The sequence below is a fragment of the Micropterus salmoides genome, unplaced genomic scaffold (genome assembly GCF_014851395.1).
Source record: "Micropterus salmoides isolate LMB-PRFRI ecotype aquatic unplaced genomic scaffold, ASM1485139v1 Ms_hic_scaffold_1, whole genome shotgun sequence".
Lineage (NCBI taxonomy): Eukaryota > Metazoa > Chordata > Actinopteri > Centrarchiformes > Centrarchidae > Micropterus > Micropterus salmoides.
Window position 1 is genome coordinate 30,588,396 of NW_024040040.1, and position 25,295 is coordinate 30,613,690.

The 25,295-nt window shown below is 39.0% G+C and overlaps 1 protein-coding gene across 4 annotated transcripts in view; it reads left to right on the plus strand.

Annotated features, from left to right (window-relative positions):
• The window catches only part of slc12a7b (solute carrier family 12 member 7b), a 61,122-nt gene that overhangs the window by 22,826 nt on the left and 13,001 nt on the right, over positions 1-25,295 (plus strand). For 2 of the 4 annotated variants that reach the window (XM_038723782.1, XM_038723776.1), the window contains exons 2-22: positions 4,379-4,473; positions 5,230-5,361; positions 7,158-7,304; positions 9,791-9,845; positions 10,212-10,342; positions 10,558-10,799; positions 10,986-11,197; positions 12,987-13,154; positions 13,331-13,429; positions 15,301-15,358; positions 16,513-16,687; positions 16,789-16,907; positions 17,105-17,203; positions 18,181-18,300; positions 19,917-20,021; positions 20,722-20,890; positions 21,859-22,054; positions 22,332-22,501; positions 22,717-22,848; positions 23,571-23,678; positions 24,322-24,438. In XM_038723782.1, the coding sequence (XP_038579710.1) occupies positions 4,379-4,473; positions 5,230-5,361; positions 7,158-7,304; positions 9,791-9,845; positions 10,212-10,342; positions 10,558-10,799; positions 10,986-11,197; positions 12,987-13,154; positions 13,331-13,429; positions 15,301-15,358; positions 16,513-16,687; positions 16,789-16,907; positions 17,105-17,203; positions 18,181-18,300; positions 19,917-20,021; positions 20,722-20,890; positions 21,859-22,054; positions 22,332-22,501; positions 22,717-22,848; positions 23,571-23,678; positions 24,322-24,438 (2,849 nt within the window). The remainder of the gene's footprint in view (positions 1-4,378; positions 4,474-5,229; positions 5,362-7,157; positions 7,305-9,790; positions 9,846-10,211; positions 10,343-10,557; positions 10,800-10,985; positions 11,198-12,986; positions 13,155-13,330; positions 13,430-15,300; positions 15,359-16,512; positions 16,688-16,788; positions 16,908-17,104; positions 17,204-18,180; positions 18,301-19,916; positions 20,022-20,721; positions 20,891-21,858; positions 22,055-22,331; positions 22,502-22,716; positions 22,849-23,570; positions 23,679-24,321; positions 24,439-25,295) is intronic. The other 2 variants (XM_038723797.1, XM_038723790.1) reach the window with 1 other exon arrangement.

Sequence of the window (25,295 nt, forward strand, 5' to 3'; positions counted from 1 at the left end):
CCATGGGGTGAAAACATTTTTATTGCCTTCCATTTGTTATTTAGGCAAAAATACAAGACACAGAGATGCAAATAATGAAGCAGAGAAAAAATTAAAAGTACCAGAACCAGAAACCAGAAATGAATGCCCATGAAATGTGTGTTTACTGTTGTATTTGCAATAGTCAAAAACTACTGCTATCTTTTCAATATCTTATAGTAAATACTTGATGTTTTGTGTTGTATGTAACTGTGCAATTCCAGGTAGAAGGTGCATCCCACTCTGTCTGAAGTTTGCTTCTTTGAAGCAACCAGAATCATATCTCAGCACACATTGGACAATATATGTGCATTATCAATTAATCAATCAATTATATTTTTGATTGATCGATTAATCTTTTAGCCCATAACCTTCCAAAAAAATGCCCAGCGCAGGTTCTCGGAGCAAGATAAAACCTTTAAATTGGACCAATTGTCTAAAACCCAAAGATATTTAATGTACCATGGTATAAAACAGAGAAAAGTAGTAAATCCTCACATTAGAAGCTGGAAAAATAAATTAATCAACTTATTGTTCCAGCTCTGCCTTAAAATAAGAATTTAACGAAGAAGCCGTTTTAGGGAAAAAAACATGTGCTGTCCAAGAAGAAAGATCATGTCTTTATTTTTTTCAAACAGTGGGAGCCTTTAAATTCAGGAGGATGTATTACCTTCTGACTGTGGCATCGAATGTTCAAAAGTGCAGTAGTTTTTACTATAATTTGAATGTTGAAACTTATCATTTGGAGGGCTGCAACTAATGAATATTTTGATAGTCGACTAATCTGTTGAAATTTTTTTGATTAGTGGATTAGTCAGCCATTATTTTTGTCATGAAAGAACAAAACAAAAAGCTGCATTAATTAACAAGTTGAAGGTTATGTATCATAGTTTATCACATACGAGGTACTGGTTATGCTAATTAACCATAAACATCATACATCTGAATTACTGATATACTACCAACACACAGACTAACAAGCTACCATTAAGTGGAGGAGGTTTGCTATTCAGAATGAACGCTAGTTTCAACATGAGGGGAAAAATTGGGAAGAAGATGAGGCAGGGTAGGCTACTCCTATAATTCACTGATTTACTATTACATGTAACGTGTGAGCTAACACAGCTGAAATAGTGTTCTCTTAGCATGCACCATCCATGAGACCTTGTTTTCCGACCATCAGAGTAGATATAACAGCTCCAGGGTGCTTGCGTTTAAGATGTTCATGCATTACCGTAGTGCTGCCTTGAAATGTCAACCCTGCTTTACTGTGTTTGCACTGAATTTGTTTTGCTGATTAGTTTTCGCTGAAATGCTCCAATACTGCTGAAAGTTTTGGTCTCATTCTCAGCTGCGCCGTCAGTCATACTTCTTCTTCATGAGTAGCCTTACAGTCATGCAGTCGTGGCAGACAATGGAAGCTATACTGCCCCCAGCACCTCCTGTGTGCATTACAGTTAAAAATGAACCACCTGACCTTGCTAAGACTGCCATCTTAGCAAGAACATCTCTGGAACGACATGTGTACACTGAAATTCCCTGTCGACAAATTTTTATAATTCATGTTGTTGATTATGTCGACTAGTCATTGCAGCCCTAATAATTTGATCACTGTCTCACAAAATATTTCCTCAAATGTGTTATGCAACCATTACACCTGAAGTGATTTCAGTGATTCTGATCACCTCCTGATTCGAATCTAAACCACCTTGGTGGACACACTCTAAAAGCAGAAACCTCACTTGTTTTGGAAACAGTAATGCCAGTTTTAGCATGCCGTCGGGCCTCAAAGAGGATTAAGCTAGTATAATTTAAGACAATGATTACCTGTGGTGTGTGGCATCCTACCAAGCTAAGCGGTGAAGGTAGATTCACCCTTGGCTGCATCCTTGCAGTACAATAGCCATTGTCTTAAATTCATTCTCCATTATCCCAGCTTATTGAAACACTCTGTCCTCACTCAATATGTTCAGCTATCCCACTCAGACTGTGTTTTAAAGAGCTACACAGAACAAGGACATAGTGACTTTCCCTGTGATTAACACCGTGCTAAGCCACACTGCAAGCCTCTTATTCTCCCTGCAGCTGGATCAAGCAGTAAAAGTTACCCATGAAATCCCCACAGTGGAGCTCACAGTTGGCAGCTCCACTGATGAATGAAGAAGAGAGCCATGGTCAACAATGGATTTGGTATATGGTTATGAATATTTCTTGTACTGTCTTGAAATGATTCTGTCAACATGATAACAACTACACCAGCTATTTTCTCTAGAGGAGAGATCAAGTAATGATGAAACAATGGATCATGTAGACAAATGGTTTGATTAAATAAGAAAAAGCGACAAATCTATGGCACCATTAATGTATTGGATATTCAACACAGCACTTTTAAATATGTGCATGACATCCATGGATAGACCTGGTCAAACAGTAAAATCCCACAGTTAGGTGTTAATTGTTCTAGATGTTCATCCTTTAAAAGCAGAATTTGAGGATGTCCATGACATTTTATCTCCTCACAGTGCATAGTAAAACTGAAACAATTTGTCATTTAATTGATTAGTAAATCAGCAGAAAATGTATCTGCAAATATTTTGATAATTGATTAATATTTCAGGTGAACATTCTCTGGTTTCAGATGCTGAAATCTGAGGATTGGCTGGTTTTCTTTGTCCATTGAACATCTGTTGATTTTGAACTGTTGATCAGAGAAAACAATTTTATAGCAATTTTATTTTGACATTTAATAGATGGATAAATCAATTATTCTTTAAGGTAGCCTACATATTAAGCAATTATAGGTTAAATCATTTGTAGCCTTAGTGGTTAGAGCAATATTTTTGTCAGTAGTACGGAAAAAAGCTCATGCTCGTCATGGAAAAGTGGTTAAACTAAAATCTAACTAAACTAAAATCAAAGAGCAGGCATGGCTTGGGTAGATAAACTCTGGCTTCTTCACATGCAATCTGTAGCCTTGTTAGACTTTTTTGCCTCTAAATTCTGAAGTGTTCAGATTTCAGATACAGAAGTGATCAGCCAGCCAGAATTGAGTAGTGAACTACTGTATTGCTGCTGGTATTCAGTTAAGGCTTGCAAATCAACTTGTCACCTAAATGTTTTAATGGTTTTGAGTCATTGAAAGTAGTGGATGATGTTGCCAATTTAATGGTGATTGAAGATGGCTGCAAGAAATGCCTTCAGGAATCACTGCATTTATTGCATGTGGTTAATAGTGTTGTTGTCGCCTTGATTTTCTGTCCTCCATTGTCCTTGTGTTAGTTCATTGTGGCTGCTCTGGTATGGACGTCTTTGCTCTTCAGTTTAAGTGGTTTATAGTCACCACCTCTGTTTTGTTTCCTGTTGGATTTTTCCTCCCTTAATTTTGTTGAACCTCATGCGTATTGTTGAATTGTTTGTGTTACTGGCTTTTATTTATAGTGTTTTATTGTCTATAAAACCCAAAGCACCATTTTTTTGTCTGTGTGATTGTTTTGCTAAGGTTTACACCAGCAGAGGTTTATGATGTTATTATGCCATGTTGTTGCATGGCAGAACTGGGATCTACTTCAACTGCTGGCACCTTTTCTCTCTCATTCTTACTCAGAATCATAGATTCGAGACAGCAGCCTGAAGGTTATAGTATTTTTGACTTATTTTGAACCCCAATAGGGGGAATAAGGAAAATCTAATCTGATTAATCTGATAATGGGACATAAATGAGTTGATCTTCCTTCTGCGTGATTTGGATTTTTTTTCTTCCCTAAACAAACCAAATGAAATAGTGTAAACAAACACTTGCAACATAGTTACTGTATTCGCATGTGTGAATGCATCTGTGCTTTCAATCAAGTATGATGTAATGAATTAAACCAAGAAGCACAGATACACATTTGGAAATAAGTCTGGAAATAAGATCAGATCACTCACTGTTCGCACTTGACTGCAGCATGTCAGGTATCTTAGCCCCTAAACTCTAAGCTGTATTTTCACTCAAAATATGTGCTCAGTGCCCTTGCTGTGTAGATTGCCGGCCCCAGCAAACATCTGATGGGGTTCACAGTTTGGTCCTACAGCGTTGTCTATGAAGATGGCTTGGCTGCTGTGTGAGACGTAGATCAGCTGTAAGGCAGAGACTCCAAAGTGGCTTTGGGCCATTCCACAGTGTCCGCTGTTTTCAGTGGATGCTGTGGAAGTGTAAAACACGGAAAGAACCTGCAGATCTAATATTGTGAATTGCCTTATCCTTTGCTAATATGGTTAGCCGTGGAACCAGTGGAGTATTTTATTTGCTAGCCACCACACATATTTTGATTTTCTTACCTGACATTTTAAACACACTACTTTTGTTGTATTTCCACAGGTGATGGCGTCCCAAAGGAAAATAGTCCCTTTATCAACAACACAGACAATGACAAAGGCAACAGCTACGATGGCACCAACATGGCTCTTTTTGAGGTAACTGTCATCAACAACTTGAAATGGCGCTTATACACAAGCTTACTACACAAGGAAATGTAGCACTGGGATTTGTTTTGGTAAAATTCTAGAGGCCATGAAGGAAAAAACCCAAACTGTGGGTTAGAAGCTGCAAAAACATCAATATCCTTTTTGAGTCAACATTCACTGCCACATCTATTTCTGCAGTTTAAATTATAACTAGGCTATGGAGCTTAAACCATTCATTAATGCACATTATGCTGAATCCTCAGGGTAGGTGGTAGTGAACTAAAAAAATAGTACACAAGGGGGTGAAAGTACTACTCTTCTCTTAGCTTAACAATGTGTCAATCAAAGAGTTTACTTGTCATAAAAGCTAGGGCATTCCTTTAAGTTTATTCAGCTGAAACTGCTTTGCTCTGCCATTTGGCCGACCTTGCCACTCTGTGGTCACTGGCCCTTGTATAGGATCAATTAGGCCCTGTGGCATCTGTTTTCCCCACTCTGTATGAAGCTGACCCAGCCAGGCTATTCTAAGATGCTTTGAACAGTTAACTAAATATTGCTCTGTTCACTTTGATCCTGGAAGAGTTCATCCATCTAAGCATATGGTAAACGACCACTAAAGGCAAAGTTAAAGTTGTAAAGTATTTAAAAAAATATTATTTTATATGTTGTTAACATATATATTATGTTACTGTAACTTGTGAATAATGACATTCTGAGTTGGGAACATTCATTTTAAACCATATGATAATTTTTTTTTTTTTGCAGGAGGAGATGGACAGCAACCCTATGGTGTCATCTCTCCTCAATAAACTGGCAAACTACACCAATCTCACCCAGGGGGCCCAAGAGCATGAGGAGGCTGATGATGATGAGGGACCCAAGAAGAAAGCTGTTAAGGTACAGGGAGAGCCTTGTTTTATACAATGTCTGTTAGAGCTTTACAGTGACATTGTCTACATACAGTACAGTTAGGTACTGTGCAGTTGCATATTAACAGTTCTTTTAAACCAGCTGAACTGTCATTACATAACAGGGTCTTTGACCGATAAAGCCCTGTCGTTTGTTTTATTCTGAAATCTTGCTGGGTGGTATGCAAACTTGAACACCTTATTTTCTTCTCCATAGCATCTTGTGTCTTTGCTCACCCTTTCTGCTTACCGTGAAACTTAAACATTTTTTATTTGAAATAAATGAAAAGGTCAAACCGTTGAAGACACAGAAATATTAAAAGGTTACTAAATAGATTATTTTTTGTTTCTTCACTCTGTATTATGTCGTTGCTCATTTTTATCAAACATTTATGTTTTAAAGAACATTTAAACTGCACTTCATATTGTTAACAGTGGCAGCATTTCCATTGCCAGGTTAGCCGCGGGGTCTTAAAAGTATTTAAAAAGCACTGAATTTAATATTCTGAAAATAAGGCCTTTAAAAGTATTAAGTATTGAGTATTTAATATTGAAGTTTTGAATTGTGTTTACAAAGGTTTTAATTTATTCCTTGTCCTTTTTGTAAGATTAAATAAATAGCGGTGAAATGTATAAAAATGTTTTCTGTGTTTTGATGACATCTGACTTCCAAACTCCTTACAGTGCCAACATCCTTATTTTAGCCACTTTCACAGATGGTGTTGTACATTCTGTTAATATTATTGTTTTTGTATTTAGTGTTTTGATCATTCCAAAATGAAGCTGGCTTAGCTAGTCAGCTAGCCTAGATGACTACTAAATGAAGAAAAGCATCATCAAGCTCAGGGGAGTGCCGTCAGCTCTACAGAGTTTTGCTCAGTCCCTCTCTGTGACCTTTCACTCCAGCTGAGATGCTGAGAAACAGGCAAAATGGAGAATGGAAAAGTTCAACATCACCAATCGGTCCAGGATTAATAGCAGCCATTTTGACACAGGAGAACAGCCGAGAACAGGCACCGGCCATGGGCTCATGCAGCCTATTGCAATTCTACACTTCTGTGGTTATCAGTGAAGTGTGTGGATCTGCAGAATGAACAGACTCATACATCTGCATTATATGCTGAAACGTCTGTATCCTCACAACATTTTGATTATTTATTTTTGCAGCTAGTAAGGCTAGCTGACTGGCTAAGCTAGCTGGCTTTCTAAAAACACTGAGGTCAGAATGATCAAACACTGTATACAAAAGCAAACAGTAAATACAATTAAAATATGGATAACGCTAACTGTGAAAAGTAGCTAAGATGAATATAAAACAGCACCATAAGGAGATCGACGGTGAAGTTGACAGGAAATCAGCTCATGTGCGGATTGTAAAACGGATCACAGTACACTCTTGACCATGGAGTGAGCGCGACCTCTGGTGCGAATTGATCAGTTGTTAGGAAAGAAAACATAAAACAGATTAGCAGTTCAACTAGGAGCTTTTGTAACCAAAAGGCGCTATGTAAGGTCATGGAGAGGGCTGGGGGCAACATGTCTTTATTTCCCCTTTATTCCTTCTTTATCACCTTCTCTGGTCTTCTTCTTTCCTGTCTTTATTATTTGCTGCTCATAGATACCAACATCATCTCATGTTCCTCTCCTATCTCCTACCTTCCCCCGTGTATCCCTAAACACCCTAAAATCACCGACCACAAACGAGCACACACACTTATGTACACATTAATCTGTTTTTCTTCTCTATTGTCTTTTCTTACCCATTTCATCACCCCCCCTCTATAGAGCCCTCAGATGGGGACCTTCATGGGTGTCTACCTCCCCTGCCTCCAGAATATTCTGGGGGTCATCTTATTTCTGCGGCTTACTTGGATTGTTGGCACTGCCGGAATCTTGGAGTCCTTGGCGATAGTCGGCTTGTGCTGCTCTTGTGTGAGTACTAAACCTTCATGATGGACATGACTCACATTTTTCTATACTTTATCCATCATAGTTTCTTTTTAAATTGAAGATAGGTTTAAACATTTGCACCTCCACACTATTATTCTGTGTTTATGTTTTGTTAGATTAAAGAAAACTAAAAACTGAAAGGAGCTTGTCTGACTGTTGACATAGATGTTATTTGTCCTTTATCAAGACTATAGTGTTTAAGCCATTAGGGCAATGATGTGCAAGATTATGTAAGAGTGAACCTAATGTACACTAATGTCTTTGATGTGTCATGACACATTAGCATATAAGAGTGAATATGTGTGCATATGATTGAGCGTTTTGGTAATATTTGGGTCAGATGCTGCATCAACTTTAAATTGTAGACTGGTGCAAATGTTGCACTGACAGCAGTAATGAATGGCCAGCAAGTTGACTTAGTGGCCCCTGATCCCTCATATATTTTGCCACTGTGACTCCCCATTTCCCATAGACTCCTAGCTTTAATGGAACCTGACAGCTTGATGCGTAATTCCTCCCTCTGCAAAGTATCAGAAACATAGCAACAGAAACACCCACACAGTGGCTATATTTGCCAATCCCACTGCAGACAATGGATTACTTTAGCTCAATCAGGGAAAGTACAAACAGAAACCTGGACTACTATCTCAGTTTAATGCTTTTTGCCTTATAATAGAATGCTCTAATGGCAACATGATCATTTTCACTTAAAACATGGCCAAAATTGGTCACGTTCCAGACTATATATGCAAAGTCAAGAATCAAACCTGGAATTTTTATCAATTCCTAATTGTATATATGTATTGTAAATCATCTGAACAAAATGTTACCAAATACACTGCATCTGTAATGCTATGGATTAATAGCAGATTTTGTACCTGTGATGACGGTTTGCCTAGAAACACAGGGACTCCATTTCATATATCACACTCTAGCTAGTGCTAGATTTACCCTCCACTGCATCATTGCTGTTACATAATAAGAGAGCCAAGCTTAGTCAAACAGATTAATGTTCATTTTCGCTTCTTAGAGCACATCTGACTTTGCACTGATGGTTCCACATCAGCCACCTGTTTATAGGTCATATTTTGTGTGCTCTAGACCCAACACCAGAAATATCTATAAATAACTTCAAGTGAATGTTGTTGTCTTCAGTTTAGAGCAGTTGGATTCACTCAAACTGTATTTTTTAACTCTCTTTTTATTTATGATTCAGTAATTTTCATACTCTCATTGTTTACTAAATGTGTCTTCAAGACTTATTATTGTATTATTATAGTAGACTGCAGTTAAAATTATTAATTAAAATTAAAATTATTACAGTTATCTTACTATTAGTAACTCTTATTTTTTCTGTTATATCACCATACTTTAATGTTTATAATGTAAAATAAGACTAGATACCATGAGGAATTTTAGTAAATGGAATCTCAGTTTTAATGGCACATTTTATTGTTTTGAGTGATACAGTTTTCTGAACAAATATAACTTAACCTTACTATGAAAACACTAATGACAATACCCAGATGTATGGTTGACGTTGAGGTTCATGGAATGCAGTGATCTTTGGTTAATGCCGATCTGCTACTTGTTTGGTCCTGTCTGGGCCTCTGGCTCTGGTTAAATTTGTTCTAGGAGCTTTCCAAAAAGGCAGATGCCTGTACTCCAACAACTGTGTCCACATGATTTATAGGAATTGTGTGCGGATTTTGTTTTCAGTGGAAGCGGGAGGTTGTTAACCAGAAACACCTTATTTTTAAGGTGTCTATTGACTACAGAGCAACCACCGTAACATTGTCACTGGCCTCCATGCTGTTTTCTGCTGTTTACTGGCCCTGTTTTCCAGCATGGTCATGTCCTTGTCCCTGCTCTCCTCTTCCTCCTCCTGCCTTTGTCCTCTATTCTCTCACCTTCACGCTCTCTCCTCTCCCTCTTTCTTTCTTAAAGTTTTAACTTTCATGTCTTTCTGTCTTTTCTTTTCTTTGTATTTCTTATCTTGTCCTCCTGCCCTTCTCCCTGCTCTGTCCCTTCTCTCATCCTGAAACACTATTAGGTAACATGCTGATGCAAATACCCTCCGCCACAATCATTGATCTAATGGAAAAGCTTATATCCATTACCAATCAGCAAGATTTAGAGCATAAGCTCCTAAGAAGTATTTTAAAGGACTAATGCTGGATTAAGCCCTTCAAGTGTCCTATTGTTGGGAAAGTCTGGTATGTTCATGGAAATAAAGAATTTTAGGTAGGCATGAAAAAAAGATGGAGGTTTATATTAACTGTCATACTTAGTTTTGAATGGGTGTTAACTACACCACATCATCCCTTGTTAAAATACATACAATACAAGTTAAATATTAACTATAAAAATAATTTCAAGGAAATATCATCTGTGTAAGGTCTTTAGATTTGAGAGTTTTATTCTGATAAATTATTCTGATGTTGTTCCTTACTGTCTTCTCTCCACAGACCATGCTGACAGCCATATCCATGAGTGCAATCGCTACTAATGGGGTTGTGCCAGGTAAGGTACAGGAACACAAACGTTAACCAGAGATGTATTATAAATAGAGAAGAAATTATTAACAGGTATGATTATTAGTTTCTAATGATGATAAAATTTCCCAGCTTTACATATCAAATAGAATCCACCTTTTCCTTCCTTGTCTGTTGATTTTATGATAATTGAAAGCAGATATCACAGTCTAAGAATTTTGGGCAAATAGAAATATTTTAGGTTCCAGGGCATGACCAAAACATTGACAATAATTCCCTTGTTTAGTGGATGTTCATTGATGTATTAGAAAAACTGCAAGTTCTCCAAAGTTCCTTTTCTCATAAAACTCTTTCCCACCGTGCCCCCACCATTTTTCTTCTCTTTTTCTCCCAGCTGGAGGCTCATACTACATGATTTCCAGATCTCTGGGCCCAGAGTTTGGTGGCGCTGTAGGTCTTTGTTTCTACCTGGGCACAACCTTCGCTGGCTCCATGTATATCTTGGGTACTATAGAAATTCTGCTGGTGAGTGAACACTGTGCGCGGACTATTTCTTTAAAGTCGCTATTCTCAACTGTTTACTCCAACTCACTGTATTTCCACCACCTGTAAATTTTATTCAGGTGCAGAGGATGCAACTTGGGATGTTGAAAGAGATAAACTTAAATTAAGAGTAAAATTTATGTATTCTTTTTTTGTCTGTTTGTGTCTTGTCCTTCCCTTCACCCTTACCCATTCAGACCTACATCGTGCCTAAAGCAGCCATCTTTGTTGCAGAGAAAAAGGAGGATGCAGTGGATGCTTTGCTAAATAACATGCGTGTTTATGGCACATGCTGCCTAACACTGATGGCTGTAGTGGTTTTTGTAGGGGTGAAATATGTCAACAAGCTTGCGCTAGTCTTCCTGGCCTGCGTCATTCTCTCCATCCTCGCCATCTATGCTGGAGTCATCAAGACCATCTTTGAGCCACCGGACTTTCCGTGAGTCCATTATACAATAACCTCCAGTCGTTCTATGTGATGCAAAATAGCATCAGACTAGATTCGTCAGACAGCCATAGTGTCTAATGAAGATGGCATGTCAATGTGAAGTAGATTATTAAAATCACTTTTTTTCCTAGTGGTTCATTTTCAAATGTCTCACTCTAATCCTCTCTTCCTCCACAGTGTTTGCATGTTGGGGAATCGCACTCTGCAGAACAATAACTTTGACCGTTGCCTTAAGACAGAGGTTATAGACAATGTGACGGTCACTACCAAGCTGTGGAGGTTGTTTTGTGACGGACCTGAGCTCAATGCCACCTGCAATGACTATTTTTTCAACAACAATGTGACCATGGTGCAGGGCATCCCGGGACTGACCAGTGGAGTCATTTCAGGTTGGAACACAGTGTTTACTTTGGAGTTTTTAGTTGCAGTGTGCTAATGTTGTGGAGTTTTACTAAAAGGTTCCTGGAAGTCTTTCCTATATAAAAACTTTTATTAATTAAATTAAATTATTATAGAGCCTTGGGCAATGTTTGTTAAATACTAACATCTTAAAACAAATACACACAGTCAAGGACAGCAGTGGTTTATTGGTTACAGTGCAAACTCAGAACATTCCTAATGTTATGTAACCTCTGACCATGACAAAGTAGTTTTACTGCAAACCTTCAGTGAAGCCTCTGGGGTAAGCATGTGCAGGTGCAGAGTGATTTCATATGTGGTTATTTTACTTGGCTTCATCCTATCTCTAATTCCCCCCCCCCTTTGTTCCACTCTAATTTCTCTCAAATAACTTCTCCTTGACCAAATCATTCTCTTTCTCTGAAATATTTTTCCATTGATTCAAATTGGTTTTACTTTTTGTCTATGTAGAAGTCTGGATGTCTGCTCTTACTAGTGGAAACTTACGCTGTAACCAGTTTGCCTCTCCGTACCATCTTAACTGCTTTAACTACCGGTGCTCACTCAGCACCAACCACTCATTAGCTGGATCATTTATAATTTTAGGGACACTGATATCAGATTCAGCATGAATCTGATGTCAAACAGTTGTTTGTTTTATAGAAATATTTCATTATGTGTAAGTTTTGCTACAGTACTAGTGACATTTAGGATTTCTCTCTATTCCTCTGGTTAAGTCAGCCAAAGAATAGCAACAGTTTTTTTCCCACCCTGTTTCACTGCATTCACATAGTTAAAAATAGCAAATAAAATTTATTGATACACATCGACACCCAGCAGGAAGTCTGCCATTTTGGATTTAATGGTAATTTTTGGATGATTTACACACTCCGTACTTACAAACTCCTCCTAGAGATTTTGTTCAACCGACTTCAGATTTGTGCTGTGCAGTCTAAACCCACTGATGATTAAAAGTTGTGCAAACGGTGAGTTTTCGTGGAACGGCGTGCCCGTGGCGTGGCGTCCAAAATTGATGATTCGCCATAAAACATGAAGTTGTTGTAACTTCAGTCTACGTGCTCACATCTGCTTCAAATTTGGAATAAGAGTCCCACCCTGAACACATCTACGTGCCAATATTCACTCAAAATCATAGCGCCATCTGCTTGCAACAGGAAATGACACGTTTTACAATGTAATGTACTACACCTAGCAGGTCAAACATATCAACTTCAAAACTGTCCCAGAAAACACATTGCCATGTTGCAAAACTTTTGAGTTTGCAGTTAACAAGGTGGCGTGGCGTGGCATGGCGTGGCGGTTGCGTGGCGGCGAAGTTAAACTCTTCACCATGACACAGGAAGTTGTTGTAACTTCAATGTACATGCTCACATATGCACAAAACTTTATTTTATAGTTGTATCGCCGATAGTGATATAGTTCTCTAGAGCGCCACAAAGGAGACACAGGAAGTGATGTGTAACACCTTCATGCAGTGTCTGAAGCGAGGAGCAAATTCACAGCCGCAGCGGCAGAGCTCCAGAATATACAACGCGGCAGCCTCACACCCCGACGTGCTACACGTGCGAGGGCCCACCAAACGCTGCTTGCAGCTTTAATATTTATTTATTTATTTATTTTATTTTTATCTTTCGGTCTCTGTAAAGAAGACACATATTGTCTTTTGGGTGAATTACATTCAGCTTGACATAATGCGTTGTATAGTGCATGACCTTTGTTATTCGGAGACTAATTACTCTCTTTGTGTCTCTCTTATAGAAAATATGTGGTCAGAGTATGGCCCTCTGGGTAGGTTGGTAGAAAACACGAAGTTGCCATCTGTTGGGGGAAGTGACCCTGCCCAGGACATCTACTTGCCCTATGTAGTCAATGATATCACCACCTTTTTCACACTGCTGGTTGGCATCTACTTCCCATCTGTCACTGGTGAGACTATGATAACAGCATCACACACATTGTATTGTGGGAATTATTTGTGTACTTTCTTTATTGTCATGTATTTTAAATAGCAAGTTTTAAACTTGTTTTTTGTAATATTGGTTTTTTCTTCCAATATTGTCTACATTGCAATTGCAATTTTCTGTTGTGACCCCTTCTTCTAGGTATCATGGCTGGTTCAAACCGGTCAGGTGACTTGCGGGATGCTCAGAAATCCATCCCCGTTGGGACCATACTGGCTATTGCTACCACCTCCGTCATCTGTATCCTTAAACCTTGTTGTGACATTGATACCAGAAAATCTAGTGACACGGCTAGAACTGTAGATTTAAAAATATCTTTCAAGCTTACTGAGATAGACCCTCAAGAGCACAAAGAGTGCAGTCTAGAACTGCTCTATATGAAAAGCGCTACTGTTGTTGTGAATTGGCGCTAAATGAATAAAATTTAATGATTAAAGCTCATGGAAATCAAAAACCCATTTCTCAAAATATTAGAATAATATAATAAATGTCAACCTGAGTAGAGCCTTTAATATCTCAGTGTGGTTCAGCACACGCAACTACAATCATGGGGAAGGCTTCTGACTTGACAGCTGTCTAGTAGACTCTCATTGACACCTCCCACAAGGAGGGTAAGCCACAGAAGGTCATTGCTGAAAGGGCTGACTGTACGTAGAGAGCTGCATCGCAGCTGGTCCAGAAAATGAGCTACAAGTGCCACATTCCCAGGGTCAAGCCACTCCTGAAACAGAGACAACGTCAGAAGCGTCTTAGGAGAAAATGAACTGGACTGTTGCTCAGAGGTCCAAAGTCCTCTTTTTAGATGAAAGTAATTTTGCATTTAATTTGGTAAATCAAGGCCCTCAGTCTGGAGGATGAGTGGAGAGGCACAGAATCCAAGTTGCTTGAAGTCTGGTGTGCAGTAATGTAGGGTGCCATGTCATCTGCTGCTGTTGGTCTACTGTGTTTTATCAAGTCCAGAGTCAATGCAGCGTCTACCAGGAGATTTTAGAGCACTTCATGTTTCCATCTGCTGACAAGCTGTATGGTGGTGGTGATTTCCTTTTCCAGCAGGACTTGGCACCTGCCCACAGTCCCAAAACCACTTGTAACTGATTTGCTGACCGTGGTGTTACTGTGCTTGATTGGCCACTGGCCAGCCACCTCACCTGACCTGAACCCCATAGAGAATCTATGTGCTTTCGTTAAGAGGAAAATGACCCAAGACCCAAAAATACAGATGAGCTGAAGGCCGCTATCAAAGCAACCTGGGCTTCCATAAAACCTCAGTAGGGCCACAGGCTGATTGTTTCCATGCCAAGGTGATGCAGTAATTTGTGCAAAAGGAGCCCCGACCAAGTATTGTATGCATAAATGAACCTTTTCCAGAAGTTTTCAACTTTTCAGAAGGTCTAGATGTATTATACATTCTTTATTCTAATATTTTGAGATATGGATTTTTGATTTCCTTGAGCTTTAACACATAATCATCAAGTTTAAAACAAAAAAAGCTACGAAATATTTCACTTTATGTGTAATTAATCTAGAATATATGAAAGTTTAACTTTTTGACTTGTCACAATTATTGTATAATTGTATAATAACTTTTTTTAGATGCACCTGTATGTACATTTAATATAACAATTTGGGTGGTCTAGTCCAAATAGTCTGTCCCAGCCGTCCCCAGTCTTCCCTACTGTTAGGCTTACCTGCTCACATTATAGACCGTAGCCCTCTTTACTTTTCCAGCAGTTGGGAAACAACAGACAGACTTTTCTTGGTCATGAAAAGCTGTAGCATTTATTAACTGACACACTTTCACCTACACTGTACATGTACTGCCAGACTGACAAATTTACTGCTTTTTCTCTGCTCAGCTCGCTTTCACCATCACTTTCTACCACTTGATCTCTTTCTCTCAACCGGCACACATTATACGCTGCCCCATTCCTTAAAGTAGTTACACTACTCTTATAATAATTCCTTTCATGTAGATGTCCTGTAGATGAGGAGAGAGAGCTAGCCAATTGTGTTATCGTGCTCTCACAGTCTGCGAGTGAAAATCATTAGTATCCTATAATTCTGCAGCAGCGCTGTGGATTTAATTTACTCTCCTGAACAGTGCTTTCCAGACATTACATGTGTGGTGCTATTCGGGGCCTGCATTGAGGGAGTTCTGCTTCGAGACAAGTAAGAGTTTAACACAGAGCACATATTGTAAAATACTGTACACATGTTGCACAAAGTATGTTAAAGGGACGTTTTTAGAAAAAATATTTTATGAAAGGATTTGCAAGGAAAACAGAACATGCTGTATCATTTAGGTTTTGTTCACTATTTTTTTCTGTTACATAGAGATGGATAAAAGTTCTAGTCAGAAAGTGCCCTCATCACAAGAGGCTCAAATTTAATGTTTGTCAGACTTGATCACTTTGCAAATATTCTTTATTTTTTATTGCCAACACATCCCATGAAAAGACCAAAACCAACAGTGCTTTAGTTCCTCTGTCACTACTTTACTTTACCCCGGCCTCTCCGTGGTTCTCAGCCTCAAGCCTGCTTTAAAACAAATATATAGTTAATAATTTCCTAAATCTGGGCACTGTAGTCAAACAAAAGGAAGTAGTGCATACTGGTTGACTCTGACAGTGTACTTAACTTCAGTGTTCAAGGTAATAAAGGAACATATCACCTAGTGTGTTTTTAATAGTTTTTGGACAACAATGGAGCTCTGTGGCACAGAGGATTAAGATATATCATTGTTGGTTTTTTCATAGGATGTGTCAACAATAAGAAAAGCTAGAATATTACCAGGATTATCCTTTAAGTTAATTGAAATTAGGGCTTGGCAATATGGCCAAAAATGTTATCAGTATAAAAAATGTCATGTCATTCAATATCAATAAATGTCATTATTACTTTCAACTTTAAAGACTGATTTTTGCACCCGAGTGAAAGTTGAAGAAACCAGATGGTTAATTGTAGTTTTAATCTTTTCTTTATGGTCAGAACAAACACTTGATGCCAAAAAGTGGATCACTTAACAAATCTGAGGCAGATCATTCAAAACAGTTATGATAAAATCTTTTTTCAGTCGCTTTTCCTCAGCAAAATGAATATCTTTATAGAAAACGTAAGTGCTAATTTGTTCATGTTTCAAATGAATTAAATCCAACATTTATTGAACATTTCGTATATTATTATTGAGGAAGTATATCCACTAATTAACATTATTGTTTTTTTGCCCAGCCCTAATTGAAATTAAATATTTGAAATTGTTTCACATGTTGTATGGCTGAATAAATGTGGTCCAACTAATGCATATGATTGTTTTTGCTTTGCAGATTTGGAGACTCTGTGAAAGGGAACCTTGTTATAGGCACACTATCGTGGCCGTCACCGTGGGTTATTGTGATTGGCTCATTCTTTTCCTGCTGTGGGGCAGGGCTGCAGAGTTTGACTGGTGCCCCACGCCTGCTGCAGGCCATCGCACGAGATGGCATTGTACCTTTCTTACAGGTTAGACACACACAGTCAACACAAATTCAGTCAAAGTTAATTTAGTCTTTATCCTCATGTGCTGACCTTCATATTCACACTTGACTGTGTGTGTGTGTTAGGTGTTTGGCCATGGGAAAGCTAATGGAGAACCTACCTGGGCTCTGCTGCTGACTGCTGGGATCTGTGAGATTGGCATCCTTATCGCCTCCCTGGATGCTGTGGCTCCTATTCTCTCCATGTCAGTGTCTGTTTGTATAGTTGTATAGTCATGCCGCATAATTTCTTTCCATAGAATCATATCACCAGATAAAGTCTATAATCCCACAAGTATTTGACTTCTTAAATAAACTTACAGTAAAGTAAGTTAAAGTTAAAATAAAGTGGAGATTTAGATAATGAAAGTACTTTTTTTGATTTATTGTCTTCCTTCCACAGGTTTTTCCTCATGTGCTACTTGTTTGTCAACCTGGCCTGTGCGGTTCAGACCCTGCTGCGGACCCCTAACTGGAGACCACGCTTCAAATACTACCACTGGTGGGTGATTAATTATTTAATATATTGTCTTTCAGCAGTTTATTCTCTATATTTACTTTCTCACAGTGCAGGAAGAGGATATTAAAAGTCTCTGAGGTTCATTTGTCTCATAACACTTGAGTTTTAACAATTTGTAAGGCTATGTAAGGCTTGTATTCTATTTGTCAGGGACCTACTCTTGAGATGAGTGAGGCTTTCTTATTGAGATTTTAGGACACACGCCAACAATCACATACACACAAACGCCTTCACACATTACCACATACGCACCTTTTTAGTGTGGTTTGTGGGATGATGGCCTTTACTGAGATTACTTCCACGACAAAGGCTGAGGACAATACAGGACAGCACTATTGTTAGCAGAGGATTTCATAATTTTTACTTCAGTTCTAAGCCTCTCAGGTTTCCATTCTGAACTGTTTTCATTTCATTAACTGCTTGATTCATGCATTGCATTCCTGCTATGGCATGGCATCTGCCTTAGATGATCGCGCCCATTCTAGGCCATGTTTGGGTTTCTATCAGGTGCACGGATGCATTTCCGAAGCGTCCCAGAAGCTTCTCTCCACTCGCTCCATACAAAATACACAGCTAGTCTTGTTTGACGGAAGCCATGTCAAGCTGCACAGAGCAGATCAAACCGGGCAGGAGGTCAGACACTGAAGCGGCATAGATAATTAAAACAGACAAAACTATGCAGCCTACTTACCCATAGTAGAAGCACAATAATCTGGGACAAATGATAAAATCAACAAAATTGGACAGGCAAAATGCTCTTCTTTTAAAATGCTAACAGTGGGTATGAAGCCGTGCAGAGGATGGAACAAAACCGTGCTGCAGATGCCACGTCATGGGGCCATGCCCGGTGGAATCAAGGTGTACGACATTTCCATAAATGTGCAGAAAACTTGAAACAGTTTTGTAAATAGATCTGTATGTAGTTACTGGACTGGGGTTGGGTGTATTTTCTCCTACAGGGCTCTGTCCTTCCTGGGAATGAGCTTGTGTCTTGCTCTTATGTTCATCTCCTCCTGGTACTATGCTATTGTGGCCATAGCCATCGCTGGCTGCATCTACAAATACATCGAATACAGAGGGTAAGAATGACTTTGTATTTTCATGTCATAGGTATACGATAAATCCTTGACAAGGAAAAGTTTAAATATGACAGAAGGTAGGCTGGAAAACTGCTGACAGAAAAGAACCAGAATCCAAGGGAATAAATGTAAATGTACAAAACTGATAAATTATGTACTGAATAAATTTTTTTGAAGATACTTATATAATCTTGACCTTTTTTGCTATACCTAAAAATGTAAACTTTTGAGATTCAAGAAAAAAAAGCTTTAAATGCAGAATGTGCACAAGTTTAAGATCTGGGCTACTGTGGAGAGATTCAAAGGAAACCCCTTCTTTGTTGGATTGGCAAGCGTGCATTCTAGAATCATCCACTTCAGTTTAAGAAGGAGCTGTTTCTACACTTTTCAGTTTTTAGTGAGGACAGCATTATCCTTAATATTAAAATATTGAAATGTGGCTTTTCATATCACTTGAAGGGGCTATATGTAGTTTTTCAATCAAATTTAAATCAAATGTTTACTGACTTTTTTTTCAAGGGACTCAAACCTTGGGCAGCAACCACACCGCAGTTAACAACATGCAGCTAACAGCATGCAGTCCACTTACACCATAAAACAACCGGCCCCAGCACAACACAAACTCCAATATAAACTCCACATAAGGATAAAAAACAACAATAAAGGTTTATGTGCTGATGCCCATCAGACCAAACGAGAATCAGATGATGTTGGGTGAAAACAGTGAACACCAGAAAGGCTGGAGTCAGAGAGACAACATCACGGTGCAGGACAACAACACAGAGGAAGACCTATTCACTACAGAAACATTACTTACTAAGTCACGGTCAAACTGTTATAAAGTGTGGCAACAATATCATTATAATATTCAGTCTAGCTCACTTATACATTCAGCTGTGCTCACATTGCTGAGCCTCCGGTGAAAGATACACAACGGTAATGTCAGTTACTAAAAAGCAGTCAGCGAGCTAACGCCAAATGCAGTGAATGTAGCGTAATCATGTAATGAGCATGGATTAGTTCAACCTGCAGTTGATAAAAATATTACTGTAACAGTGCAGTGGGAGTTCACCTGAGTTTCCAGCATGTTGTGTGAATCTGTCTCCCTGTCTGTCTATAGCCACTGCCTTTTTTTCTGGGAGCCATATTTAGCCAATATGTGGTTCGCTGCGCTGTCTGAAAGGTACGGAGCCGGTGTTGATCTGCCTCTGAGCCAGGAACATTGAAGTAACAGAGTCTGAACATGTCTGGAGAAAAGCTACAGCCGGTGTTTCCGTGTTTATTGTGGGATCTCTTTATTAAAGCAGCTGTGTTTCGGATTATGCTCACTTATGAGTTCAAGTCTATGGTTCAAGCAGTACAAGCACACACTTGGTTGCAATATTAACACTACACCACTAGTGGCCGCTGAAAACCACATATTGCCCCTTTAAGAGAAGATGTCTTGAATTATACAAAATTCAGATGTGACTTTCAGGCATGCTGAGCTTACCAGAAAGGTACTGGACTAAATCAGAAAACATCCATGCACTGGCATTGTTTTTTGTCATCCTGTGTGTGTTCTCATGTTTTTGCTTATTCTTGTTAATACACTCTCCATCCTTTGTTGGCTTTAGGGCAGAGAAGGAGTGGGGAGACGGCATCCGTGGCCTTTCTCTCAATGCAGCACGGTACGCCCTCATTCGCCTGGAGGAGGCTCCACCACACACGAAGAACTGGAGGTACAGTACATACAGTGTGTGTGTGTGTGTGTGTGTGTGTGTGTGTGTGTGTGTGTGCTTCAAATGGACGTGCTAACAGCTGACACAGTGCCACTGTTGGGGTGGACAAAAGAGAAATAAAAATAGACACAGAGATGGTGTATTTGATTAATCTCTTGGTCCTCTGCCTAATCTAACAGAAAAGGTTGACAAGCCTTCATACTGTACAGGGGCTAGCACTGGCTGACCTTGCAGACTGCCTGTCCAAAAAAGTTTAATTTACTTTCTTGGCATGTTCAGTGTGGATAGTCTTTTTAGGGATGTGATGTTTCCAATTATACCTATGGTTCTCATTAAAAGTTACTGTTTTTTGCCCCTCTTCTGTTAGTTTTATGTTAAACACATGTACTACAAGACTGTAAGGCCCCTATTTATCACCAATAAAGGTCTCCCTGCACGGATGAGTGAGAACCAATAATACTGTAATAATGTTGCTACACATCCTAAAGAAATAATGTGTTTTACACAGGGTGTTATTTTACAAGGTAGTTGTATTAAACTATTATAGCTCCTGGAAATAATGTTTTGATTTGTTTTGATGTAATTACTCTTTATTTTACTTTATTTACTGTTTTTGAACCATCTGAGATGCAAGGATCTCTCTTGTCCTTCAAGCAATTTGACTTTGTCCTCCCTCTCCTTTTTCTCCTGATGTATCCAGGCCTCAGTTGTTGGTGCTCCTGAACCTGGATTCAGATCAAGGAGTCAGACACCCTCGTCTGCTGTCCCTCACCACCCAGCTGAAGGCAGGGAAAGGCCTAACAATAGTGGGAAATGTCTTAGAGGGAACCTATCTCACTAAAGAGGCAGAAGCCAAGAGGGCTGAGCAGGTACAGTGGAAATGCACAGCCTGGCAGGCAAGCCACTAGAACACATGCATTACGTGCATGTCATTTATGATGATGTTTCCCGCAACTCTGCGCTCACAACCCTGTACCAAAAGTGGGATTTCAAATGTGCTTTATACTGCTTAATTTATCTGTACAACCAGTGCTAAGCATTATAGGCAAAATCTTTTCTGGCAGTGTTTAAAATTCACTGCTGGACCCACAGGTGAAACTGTTGTGTCTGTCGGGATTTACAGTTAGAACATGTATGTTCCACCCAAACTGCAGATGAACTCTGCCATCTACTGGCCAAATTGAGCAAGTACTTTCATTATTTTTTTAATGTAAAAGTTTTTTTTGCTACCTGTTTTGACTGTGTCCTTAAAATCATTTCAAATTAGTGGATTACTTTTTCTGCGAAAGTAATCATTTGCAGAAGCTTGAATTCCAGATTACACAGACTGCTGTATTGTTTCGTTCCATCTTTATTAATTGTCCTGGCTGGACACTAATGAGAGTGCCGAATATTAATTTTGAGGTTAAGCTCAGTCACAGATGGCAAATGGTAAATGGATTGCACTCATTTAGCACCTTTCTAGTCTTCCTAGTCAAAGCTCTTTACGCTACATGTCATAATCTCAAATTCACACATACATTCATACACTGATGGATGGAGCTAGAACAGTAACATAAAGTTTTTTTATCAAACATAAAATTTTGCATTGAAAACAAAACAGGAACATAAAGATAAAAAAGCCCTTGAATTTTATTTGCATTTCATGTGTTTTTCAATGACAATCTTGATACTTTTTTTCAGTGACAGTTTTTTATCCACTATCAGATTTATGACATTAATATTCCCAACTAAGGTCTATGTTTGGGAAACAAATTTTGGCTTTACAGGTAGCCTGTCACAAATTCAGAGCTTTGTGTTTTCTTCACTAATTTGTGTTTGCGGTTTTCCTGTCCAGAACATCAAGTCTTCCATGTCAGCAGAGCGAACAAAGGGTTTCTGCCATGTTGTGGTGTCTTCAAACCTCAGGGACGGCTTCTCCCACCTCATCCAGTCTGCAGGGCTAGGAGGCATGAAGCACAACACAGTCCTAATGGCCTGGCCCGGGACCTGGAGGCAGTCCAATGACCCGCAGTCATGGAGGAATTTCATAGGTACAGAGCGGGAGACTGTTCAAAATAAATTGGAATACATACATTAGGTATAGATATGCAAAATTAGATAAACATTGTGGACAATTAAATAAAATTACAAGAAAATAGATTTTTCAAAATGCATAGGAATTAATGATAATACATCTTAACATTACATATCTGCTTAAATGCAATCTTTCCACTGAGATGGCAATGATTAAATGTCTCATAGATAACACACATACTTATTAACAGGCTATGTCTCTCATAGACACTCTCTCTCCCTCTATCCACTCAGAGACTGTGCGGGAGACCACAGCTGCCCATCAGGCCTTGCTTGTGGCTAAGAATGTGGACAGTTTCCCTACCAACCAGGACCGCCTGGGGGAAGGCACCATTGATGTGTGGTGGGTGGTTCACGATGGAGGCATGCTGATGCTGCTGCCCTTCCTGCTGCGACAGCACAAGGTTGGTGTGTGTGTGTATCTTGGGTTGTGTTGTGGGTGGCGATGGAGCAGTGGATAAGACACATCCACAAATGTGTCCATGAGCAAGACCCACGACCCGCTAGTTGCTCCAGAGGCGTGCGACCTCTTTGCAAGTGTAAGTCATTTTGGATAAAAGTGACGGTCTGACTTGTTCTTTCATTCAACCTCATTCCATAATAACTGTTTTTTCCCCAGGTGTGGAGGAAGTGTAAGATGCGTATTTTCACTGTGGCCCAGATGGATGACAACAGCATCCAAATGAAGAAAGATCTCCAGATGTTCCTTTACCACCTGCGACTGGATGCAGAAGTGGAAGTGGTGGAGATGGTGAGACTTTGTTTGATAAAATATTCCTGTATTACATCCCGCAATGGTAGTGATGCATTACTACACTGGAATCAGGCTCATAGTCATCCAATACAGTGGTTTTATATGTTGAGGCTGTTGTTTATCAAGAACCCAAGGTAAAAACAAGAAAAACGGTCTTTCTCTGCCAGGTACGTTCAGTTGGCCGATACGTTAATGCTACTTAATGCCACAGAACTGTAACATAAAGTATGACATTTTTCAGTTTCAGTGTCATGAGTTTTTCACATAGCACAGAACAGTGCCAGAACCAGTTAAAGCCACTTATTTTTTACTCTTAATGGGGACATTTCATACTCTTAAAGAACGTAAGGAAGGAAGTTTCATTCATGAATGTTTTATAAATGGCTAATGTTTATGTACAGTTGTTATTATTTAGATTGTTGTCTTTGTAGGAAAGATAATTATGATTTAGATCAAGTCTGGAAGTAAGACACCCCTCAACCCCAACCAAGGATCAGTTAATAGATTTTGATATTTATTTAAAATCTAGGACTAATCTTTAGTTTGGTTTCCATACAGTAAGACAAACCGGAAAGACAAACAAAATGAACAAACTGCTGTGGAGACTGTGGCATTACAAGTTGGAGAACTGTTCAGTGTTGGCAAGAGGTTTAGCATTAGAACGTTTCCTGTTGCTCCAAAATACATTGATAACTGTGTTTTTGTCCTCTCCTGTGCAGCATGATAATGATATCTCAGCCTTCACCTATGAGAAGACACTGGTGATGGAGCAGAGGTCTCAGATGCTGAAACAGATGCAACTTTCCAGGACTGAGAGGGAGAGAGAGGTAATCTACACTTCACCTACCTCAACACAGCCCTGAACTCTGTTTTTTTTACTCAATACAAAATCATGCAGTATTTTTGTCTTAGATCGGATATTAATAAGATCAGTGAATAAACATCTTGACGAAGATGACATTTTTTGTCACTGAATGTTGTGTAGTGTTATTATCACAACCCATCTAGGTAGCTTTAATATGATGCAGGTCAGATTATACAGGGGCTGCAACTAACGATTATTTTCATTGTCAATTAATCTGTTGATCATTCTTGATCTTGATTCTTGATCAGTGGATTAGCTGTTTGGTCCAAAAAAGATATGGTCATAAAGGAGCAAAGAAACCAGAAAAGGTTCAGAGAATTTGGGAATTAAAAAAATTTGTTTTTAATCAAAACAATGAATCAATTAACAAAATTGTTGGCGATTTAATAGTTGAGAACTACTTGATCAATTGGCTAATCGTTGCAGCTCTAGATTATACAGTATCTAAAACAAGGTGTTCAGGTTATTTATACAAATGATAGACTTCCATAGTTAAGTCTGAACAGCATTTTAGTCATATCCTCCCTACTACTGTGTCATATGACAATTGGCACCTTTCCTTATTCATCTGCATTCGCCTCTCCGGTTCACACCACACCGCTCAGATTCAGAGTATCACTGACGAATCACGTAGCTCAATCCGGAGGAAGAACCAGGGTGCTGCCCCGAGCGTGAACCTCAGCCAACAGTCCTCACCGATGGAGGACACTCAGGAGGACGAGGTAGCCGATTTTATCATCCCACTGTCCCTCACTGTTAGACTGACAGGCCCGTCTTCACAAAGCTGGATCTTGGCTACAGTTGTCACTTGTCATTTGACTGCTTTAATGACTTTTATCGTCATTGTGGTTTCCAACCTGAACTCAGAAAATCAGATTTTAGTCCCATATATATATATATATGAGATGTCAGAAACAGATGTGCAAGTGGTCAGTCAAACATTTTAATCCCATTTATCTCCAGTATGGACATCAGGTTGTGATGTGTGTACAGTTTAATCAATCCACAGATAGGAGAAATCCACAGAAAGGATGGAGCAGTATTAATACTGCTGTGGTTTAAAATGAGTTGTGTCATAGGAAGTGCATTTTCAGTCTAAATGTGGGCACAGTCATTGAATTACATAAAGACCTTCAAAACGAGAAATGCAACCATACCCAGAGAGTTGGGATGCTAATCAAGATGATTATTTAGGAAAAGATCAAGTTGTGTTTTGTTAATTGAAAAACTTTGTAGAGGTTCTCACCAGGGCCCTTCAAGTATTACTTTAAATCAGAAAATTTTCTTGCTTGATAGAGACTTTCTGTTATGAGTGGTGGCACTCATTTTTTTTTATAATTAACTTTCACCGCAAAAGAGTTGGAGTTACTATAGATACTCCATACCATGCTTCTTTTAAAACAAATGTCCAAAACATGTCTTTAGTGTCCCATTAATTCCCATGCCTAGAGTCATTGTGGAACTGGAAACTGGAAACTGGAAAATGTTTTGTAGTCTGGATAAGACATTGTGCTTTTTAACATTCTCAGTACATGCTTACCCATAGCATCAGCTCATGGCAGATTTAGCATGTTCGTAC